At 40.6% G+C, this 9,577-nt stretch overlaps 1 protein-coding gene across 1 annotated transcript; it reads left to right on the forward strand.

Annotated features, from left to right (window-relative positions):
- The first annotated feature begins 7,105 nt into the window (after nt 1-7,105).
- Nucleotides 7,106-9,577, forward strand: mycla (MYCL proto-oncogene, bHLH transcription factor a). Its single transcript, XM_030772853.1, has 3 exons — nt 7,106-7,127; nt 7,594-8,207; nt 8,967-9,577. The coding sequence occupies exons 2-3, from the start codon at nt 7,625-7,627 to the stop codon at nt 9,575-9,577; spliced, it is 1,194 nt and encodes a 397-aa protein (XP_030628713.1). The 5' UTR covers nt 7,106-7,127; nt 7,594-7,624.

Raw genomic sequence — 9,577 nt, forward strand, 5'->3', positions numbered from 1 at the left:
ATTCTCCATCCTTCTGACACCTAATGATACTTTAGAGATCTGCTGTCTCACGCCGCAATACAAGTTCTCGCACACACATACGATAACAGAGCTTGGTAACTGTAATATCTCACTTCCCACTCCAGCTAATACATGGTCACAGTGTCACAGTCGCACACACACGCCCAAACACCCCCTCCCCCACCCCAATACACGCACACATATGACAAATATGTTGTCTATTGCATCCAGATCTCAACTGCTTTCACAAAAAGAAGTTGAGTACATAGCTCTGACAATCACACATTCAGCTTATACATTCCATCCAGGTTGTGCGACTTCACAAAGCAGCGTGTGTCTGTGATTGTGAACACAAATGGGAAACGGGCAGTTGCTCGTACAAGTCTGTTTCCATGAGAGCTCCTTCAGTGACAGCAATTCTGGCAGCTGGCCGTTGGCTGACCTTTTGAGGTACCACTGTTACACACATTAAATAAGAGTCATTTAAAATAGATAAATAAGTAAATGAGATAACAGCAGTCTTTCAGCTTTACTAAGTTGTTAAGATTTCTCTGTATTTTCTTCATTTTGCTCTAGATTTTTACAGTTTTGTGTCATAAAGTATCACACCTTGTTAGATGAGCAGAAAACAAAAGCAGGTATTGATGTATGCGTGGTTTGGCCATAGATGCTAGTCTCCGCTGAATTGATGCAAACCATTTTGCTTGGTCCTCTTAATGTGTACTTGCAGCAATATGGTTAATCAAAGCTTTGGGCAGGAGCTCAAGTCAAAGTGAACTGACTCGAAGTCAAAGTCTCCAGTACCATTACTGTCCAAGAGGTGGCGACACAACCACACATGATCAGGGGCACTATGGAAGTTGAAAGTAAAACTGTTTGCAGCCAATATATCTGAAGCTGCCACTACACTGCTTTGGTATCGTCTTTCCAGGTCCTACTTTTGAAAAAACTCAGAGACCAAGCTGATCTTTTATTGCTTTTGCCACTTTAACTGAGAATAAAAATACTACCCCGTAGATTATTGTCCCATCCAAAGTATAAGCAAGTTTATTGATACATAATCCTGGTATACTTTTGTCATATCTAAGTCAGAAACAGTACTTTAAGTACTTTCACCAACAATGGGTGACAAGATATTGACAAAGATGTAGAAAAGCATTGGTGTGTTTGCTTGGAGTTTTGTTGTTGTTGTTGTTGTTGTTGTTGTTTGCTTGGTTTTTTTTTTAATGGGACCAGAAAAAAAATGATACCAAAGCAGCATGCAGGCAGCTTCAGATAAAATGACAGCAAACTGTTTGGAAAGTCTTTTTCCAATTCCACTGGTGCCTCTGATCATGTGTGTTTGTGTCGCCATCTCTTGGACAGTAATGGTAGTGGAGACTTTGACATGGATTTAGTTTATATAATCTTCAACTGAACTCCAGGTCAAAACTCTGATTAACAATATTGCTGCAAGCAGAAATTAAGAGGGTCAAGCAAGATGGTTTTCTTAAGCTCAGTGGAGACTAGCATCTATGGCACACACTTTACCTAGTTGGGGTTTTTTTGCTTCCCAGTTGAATGATTATTGTATTGATGAGTCAGTACCCTAAAATCTGAGCATATTTTTGACAAGATCATTTTTCTTTTAAAACTTTAATCAAACTACCCTATAAATGCTAACTTATTATGAATGACCAATGGACTGAAGATGTGGGAAAAGGATATCTTCAAATTTCCATGAAACTATTCAAAACAGGCAGTTTGGTGAACAAGCTTGATCAGCAGGACAAATTTTGGGCATAACAGGATATATTACTATGGTTTTGAGAGTAAATTTAAAAAAAATTAATGAGATTAATGAGGATGATCATGTTCTGTCTTAACTTCAAAACATTACACCAATGCTTCATTATAAATAGTTATTTCAGTGAAGAGATATTCCTGAATTTCAAAAATATCAGCCTTTCCCTACATTGACTAGCCTTCCAGTGTGTTGTTTATAGCATTTTTGGGAGTAACAAGTTTTCTTTTGCTAAATAAAAGTGTGAATTAAATGATATGTATGAACTTTATCGTGTACATTAAAACAATGTTTTGGATCAGCTTGCACTTACACTGTATACACAAGTTTTAAACTGGAACATGTAGCCTGCATTTTGTGTCAAGAGTTTTGATGCTTTGACATTCTTTTTTGATCATTAAGGCAAAACAAATGCAATGTATGTAACTGCATGAAAAGACTTAAGTATTAAAGACACTAAACCTTGTGAAAGCATTTATTACCCTAACATCTGGCTGATTTTGCACAAATAACATTCACATCATGTCTGGTCTGACTTGTTGTGTTATTGTGTCTTTGTCTTTATGGCTTTGGAAATCATCCCAGAGTTGTGTCCTGGTCTTTTTGAATCCAAAACCCCTGGAAAGAGCCTACATTTGGCTTTGAGAGCCATGTGGTGTTTCATACAGCCCTGGGAAAAGCTCAGAGACAGGCATGACTACAGAGGGAATTCCCACTCTGAATCCACTAAGCATTTCAGATTCTATTAGACTAGACTGTGTGAGGTTTACAACGATGGTCAGAGGTCAGTGGGGTTGGTGGTAATTTGAGAGGGAGGGGTGGGGCACAGGCAACTGTCTCCATGGGGGAAGGGACACAGGCTAAAGAAACAGATCCCATATCTTCTTACACAAATAGTTTGTACTAGTTCTAGGAAAAATGAATTGATTAAATATGCTATGATACAGGTCAAAGTTTTTAGTTTTCTCCACTTCTCTCATATTCATTTGGTCCTTTGATTAAAGGAGGTCTTACTGTGTTTGTCAGGGCTTCTCTGGGACGATCACGAGAGAACAGATGAAAATTGGGTTTTTGCTCTCTGTCACCACAATATGTAATAATTGTTTTCATGATTTATGTCATAATGTTTTGAATGTATTGCACTGACAAGGATATTTATTTCAAGATATTCGCTTGAAAAAAATATATCAGACATGTATTGTCAATAATATTCTAACAGTTAGGTATTTGGTTTAAGACTTTGACACTGGCCTTCAGAGCAGCCAGTGGAGCCACATCTGTGTACATCTAATCTGCATTCAAACCATATGCCTCAGGGCACCTGTTCACATATGCTACAGCAAGAAGCAAAGCAGTGGCACCAACTGAACATGGGTTAAGATCTCAGTCTTAATCTTTTCACACTTAGCTCCAGAATGGCAGACTGAATTGCCCTTTTTCATGAAATGCTCAGAAACACTGGCTAAATTCAAAAAACATCTCAAAACTCGCTCTTTTTAAAATATTTCTGACCCCTTAACTGCTGATTTACTTATTCCACTTCCCTATAGTTTAGGTGCAGAAGTATATAAAATGCAATGACCTTGAAGTTGTTCTAGGGACTAGTTCTTTGTAATGAGATATGTTGATTCAAGCCTATTCACTCTGTTCTTTTGTATGTTGCTTTGGACAAATATGTCTGACAAAAGACTGAATGTAAATGTGAATATGAGTGAGTAAAAGGCCTTTGATTTTTTACCATGAAAATAATACACACTGAAATAAATTTAGCGCCATTTATGTCGTTTTATGGTACACTCACAGACAATCACTGGAACTTTCACATGGGAAAGTTCTATAACTGATGGTAACATATTGTTTGCTCCCTTCTTTTCAACATAAACACACTTCTTTTAAGTGTTTACTCAAATTCATGAATAAATAGATCACATAAGTCCATAAATAAGATAAATAAGTTTGATATCATCTATTGTAAATGGATATTGTAAATGGAATAAACAGCAGTTGTTGAGGCGTTAGCAGATCTCTACAGTTGTTGAGGTGTTAACATCACTTATGTTTTCTTGCACATTCTCTCTCAGCACAATTCATGATCTAGTACAGAAGTTGCAGAGTGGTTGGTGGAGGTTCTCCACCCTTTCTGCTGTCTCATTATGAATGCGCATGAGAGACTCACTGTGAAGAACAATGCCAGAGCACATTAGCATCATCAGCTGGTGCTAGCCTGCAGAGCTAGTCCTCTTTGAGGCTATTGTTGCTATTAGACATTGTATTTCTAACAATGTAGTTGGCAAGGTTTATCTTCTGTTAGAGAGACTGTTGGGGGTGGGGGACTTGGTGAAGAATGAGGGGAAGGGAGAGGATGCTACAGCAAGAGAAGGGGTGCTGACTGGGAGGAGCGTAGCTCCCCCTTTTGCATCTCATTAGATTTGAGCTTTTGTGTTTGGTATTGGATATGCAGGCTTGCACAGGCAGCTATTGTGTAGTGCAGCATGCCAAAAGTGAATGAGATCTAAGACAATGACATGTAGATGCATCAGATGACAGTCATTTACTGAGGTGTACTATGCTGTCACATTTGAAATAGTTTGGTATTTCTTTAGGAAAAATTATTTAAATCAAAAGGCTTGTGTGTGTGTGTGTGTGTGTGTGTGTGTGTGTGTGTGTGTGTGTGTGTGTGTGTGCGCGCGTGCCTACATTTGATTAAGAAGGGAATGGTATGACTGGAGAAGTTCTTCCACTAGGAGGCTCCTTCACACATGTTCACAGTCCAAGCAGTCATAAACTTAATACAATTAGGTAAGTCATATGATGTTAAAATTTGTTAAATGGAAATTCTATTGTTTTACCAGTGAGATGCACTGCCTTTAAAGAGGACAGGCCTTGCCTATAGGCATCACACCCAGAACAAAGGAGTTCAGTATATACAACTGATTAGAGGAACTGAACAGATAAAGATTCCTTCTCAGATGAGATTCAAGTCTGACTATGGATTAAATTGCAGAACTGGGTTTATTTATTCTGAATTAAGAGTAAATAGAATTTTTAATATTATCTTGGAAAATTGTTCATAATAACACCTGAGATCTCACATTTCAAAATTTGTTTTAATTTCTCTGAACTCCAGTTGTATTTTTCCAAAGTGAAGACCAGGACAGAAGAAACTGATGTTCAGTGTTTTTTGAGAGTGTTGCTAACCTTTATGCCCTGTTGGTGTCATTCACAGCGGTCCAGCCAGGACAGCTTGAGAAAGACAGTGTGTCTGCCTTAGAGAACAGATGTCCTGTGTCGTTAACTGGACAGTTAAAAAGTGACCTGAAATGTGTGTGTCAGAGAGAAAGAGAGACAGAGCTATGTGTATTGATCCATACACAGCATCTGTGGACATGTCTTTTGTTCCATATAATGATAGAAAACAAGGATGTGTTTAATTTGGGCACAGATCAATATATTTAATAATGTAGTCAGGGAACATTTCTAATGATCCTGATAATGCCTGTTGTCTACCAAATGTCAGCCACTTCTGATCTGTTCCATGTTACCCGTGAATTTGAATATTGTTTTGAACACAACAGCCATACAATACTCACAATTACATCCGATAGGCATGGTTATAATTTATTACTTTGTCTGTGTACATGTATTTGCTTTAGTTCTCTTAAATACATTTTCTGGGAGCCGATGCATAATACTTGGAAAACATGTTTGAGACATCCTGCTATGACACTAAAGTAACTGAAAAGAAGAGAGGTAATAGGTTAGTATAGGTTTAGTCCTTAAACCTAAACTAATCTGCTTGTATATTTACTGTGATGTGCTTGAAGCGCTCTGCAATAGTCTGACATAATCTCATTAAAATCATCAAATTCCTGAACATTTCATTGGTAGGATTTCAGTGATGTTCATCCTTTATCCATGGAAAAGTATCTCTTAGAGGCAAACAGATTTAATCTAATTCAAAGCAGATTTAACATATCTGATTTGCCAGGACAATTGCCATTTATAGTTAATCATTTTTGCTCCGTTGACACCTCTGCACTGCTTTCATCAAAAAGCCTCTGGGTATGCATCACTCCTCTTTCAAATGGCCAGATTCTCAACTCATTAAGTCATTAGCCAATGGCATTTCTGCTCTGACAATGCTTCCTCAGAGTGTGAAATGTTCCCAGGTAAAAGGTTCATTTACACATAGGCCTGACAAGTGTCCCTATGGAAATGTAGGTAATTGGTATATTTGTTATGCTTGCAGTGGCTTTTCTTTGCAGAAACGCAGGTGATAGTTTCTGCCTCAAAACTGTCTAATCCCAAAATATTGTAAAACAGGGTTTAAGCTAAGAATGCGTTGGGCTGGATCTTAAAATTAATTTACAAAATCACAGACTATTTAAGAAAACCGTAATCTTTAAATTGGTTAAAGTCTGTTAAATTTTCTAAGGATGTTGATTAATCAAACTAACGAAACCAAAATAAAAACGTGTTCATAAATTGCCTGTGGTAGATTTATACATACATTTCATTCATACTGCCTTCCTCTCTCTCTCTCTCTCTCTCTCTCTCTCTCTCTCACACACACACACACATACAAATGTTGCTTGCATGATGAGACAGGATTAAATCCTGCTGCGTTTAGCTTGGCTTCAGGTTTTACATGTGCTATTCACAACAGGACCTCAGATATTAGATATTGATCAAACGGATTAAGTTCATCAGAAGAAAAAAGAAACTAACAGTTGACACATCTGCTTATCGTAGACATGAAGAACAGAGAGACTCAGCAACAAGATTTATGTTTTCTCTATTACTACAGCCCCCTGTTACACTGTAGTTCTACAGCCGAGTTTTCTGTAGACGTGAGTTCTGAAAGACGTTAGTGCATTTTCGTACTGCACGTTCTTTGTTACTATTAAAGACCACGCATCCAAATTCAATGAACTGTGTCTTTAAAAGTTGGGCGCGGCCATAAAATTACCGCCCTCCCTCGTGCTCTTGGGTTTCCCGGATTGTGCGTCTGGGCCGTTTAAAAGTTCTCAGCGATACACAAAGGGTTCGCACTGGCGGGAAACGTAGCGCCAGACGCAGCACGCTAATAGTGGGTAAAAGGGGTGCGGCCCCCGGCGAATGATCTATCCATCTGTTTCAACCGGACGTCTCACTTGATTCACATTACCTCTCCGTGGTAGAAAAGCACTCTAAAGCAAAGAGGACTTTTGGACCAGACATTTGGCTGTCTTTTGAGGTTACTCCGAGGACTTCACCACCTAAGCCAGCCGACACGCTTCTTTGTCTTTGGCGCAAATTTTCTTTCGGATACATTGACTACTTGGATCCTTGCTCTGATGATTCGGTACGTGGACGTTGTCACAGGATTTTTCCACATTTTGCTGTTGAGTCAAGAGTTGAACTTTGCAGCAATTGTTGCCCGTTTCCTTGGGCAGAACAGTTAATTTTAGAATAATAATTAGTCAAAGGTTGGTTTATACACGAGAAGCAGATCTTAATGCAGCGGTGTCAAACTTAGGTATGTGGTATAATGTAACTTAAAGTGCAATGATAAGCGCTTTTCGTCTGAGTAAGAATAACGCGCTCTCCCAGAAAGTCATGTAGTTGCAACATAATAACTACTGAACGCATGGATCTTTTGGGCTTCGGTCCGACTGGCCGTGGCGCTACGGTGTTTGAATAATTTGCTTACAAAGTGATGCACAATGCATAGAGAAGATAACCGGTCAAATGCATCATGATACTGTGTCACCGAAATATGTATTATTTTACATGTCTAATGCCGCAATGCACTACCACTACTCTTTCAGGATTTGATAGACCACTACAACTTTTGCCGGAATGCCTGGAATGAACGTGGTCGCATCGTGTCACGAGACCTGGGAGATGGAATGTGAGCGTTACTTCTACGATGAGCTCGAAACAGAGGAAGATTTCTTCAAGTCAACAGCTCCAAGTGAGAATATCTGGAAAAAATTCGAACTTTTGCCCACCCCACCCATGTCTCCCTCAAGGACGCCTAACGGTGATACCTTATTCCCCTTGTCGGGCGACCAACTGGGAGTACCACCGAAAGTCGCAGCACAGGACGAGGATTACGAAGGATGGCATAAAATCGACCCACTCGACGTTTTTGGGAATCTTAGCTCCATCGTTATCAAAGACTGCATGTGGAGTGGCTTGTCGGCGTGTCAGCGGCTGGAGATTAACGAGCGATCACTGGTATCATCTCACAGCAGACTTTCTACTCATTTGGAGTCCAGTGTGAACTCAAAGTCGCTGCGTGCATCACCAGACACGCCCGTAACCAGAACGCCAGCGACAGAATACGTCGACCCGACAGCCGTCCTCAACCTTCCTATAACTCATCCAAAGAGACCGGCCAAGGTGTCCTCAGGGTTGGACTCTCTCTCTGACTCATCCGGTAAGAGACTGATCATGCAGAAAATTAGATTACGCATCTAACAGGGACGAAGCAAGACACCATCATGAGATCTTCACCCTCTCGGGAATGCTATTCAGCATCTCAGACTTGCATTGATCTGAGGCACATAGTAGTTAGCAACATCACTATTCTAAATATGAGTCATGTAGGAAGTACAGCTCTTCTAAGTATTCATCTGGGCCAGATGTAGCCAAACCCTGATAGAAAGACCTGTTTGTCATAAGGTTCGCTGGAAAGACTTTGATTTGGCTGTGAAGAATGTAGGCCTATAGATTTTTACACACCCTCAAACACATACAAGGAGTCCTTGCTGTCTTAATCATAAAAAACCCCACTAACTCACTGTCTGTGGTTGTAGAAAGAATTACTCTGCAGTTTCGTGCAAGTCCTCGACACATTTGCCATATATAGCCTAATGAAGTAATTTGCTGCAGAGTTTACAGAATGCATGTTTATATGGATTTGAACTTACTTTGCGCACTGTTTTTTTTTTTTAAATTGAATTAAGGTTGTGTCATTTACAAGGTGCATATTATTTTCTTCCTCAGTCTGCACAGTATCGCACACAAAATTAGATATGCCAAGTTACCCATCCACAAAATACACATCCTTTAATTGTATCGGTGTCATCTCTAAGTTCAGCTGACCTCTTTGTTGTACCTGTGGGTGCAGTTTTAGGAAAGCATTGTTAGCTTAGCATTGGATTAAGCGTTTTGTCATGTTTTATCATTATCACAGATGATGATGACACTAACACTGACGAGGATGAGATTGACGTTGTCTCCGTGGACAACCTGCCCAAAAGAGGGTGCCCTACCCGACAGCGCACGCCAGTGACAATCGTGGTTAGCGCTGACCCGCATGGACCGTGTCCCAAACGCTTCCACATCTCTCTGCACCGTCAGCAGCACAACTACGCCGCCCCCTCTCCTGACAGCGAGCCCGAAGAAGAATCTGAAGAAGAAGAAGAACCCGAAAGTAGGCCTGCGAGCAAAAGAGCCAGACTGGAGGAGTCTTCATCCACCACCGCGTTCTCCTCTCCCTCATACCCTTCCCCTCCGTCCTTCTCCTCCTCTGATTCAGAGGACCCCACGGAACGCAGACGCAACCACAACTTCCTGGAGAGGAAGAGACGGAACGATCTGCGTTCCCGTTTCCTGGCGCTGCGCGATGAGATCCCAGGCCTCTCCGACTCGGCCAAGACGCCCAAAGTCACCATCCTGACCAGGGCTACGGAGTACCTCGTCCAGCTGCACGCACACCAGCGCCACCAGTTACAGGAGAGAAAAAAACTCCGCGCAAAGCAACAGCAGCTCCTCAAGAAGCTGAACAACCTCAAGAGCTCCTGA

Source organism: Chanos chanos, chromosome 4 (genome assembly GCF_902362185.1).
Source record: "Chanos chanos chromosome 4, fChaCha1.1, whole genome shotgun sequence".
Taxonomy (NCBI): Eukaryota; Metazoa; Chordata; class Actinopteri; order Gonorynchiformes; family Chanidae; genus Chanos; species Chanos chanos.

Excerpts from the sequence above, each read along its gene's own strand:
- mycla (XM_030772853.1), top strand. The coding sequence starts at position 7,625 with ATGCCTGGAATGAACGTGGTCGCATCGTGTCACGAGACCTGGGAGATG. Across the intron at positions 8,208-8,966 it reads CTCTCTCTCTGACTCATCCG|ATGATGATGACACTAACACT; the intron begins GTAAGAGACTGA and ends TCATTATCACAG.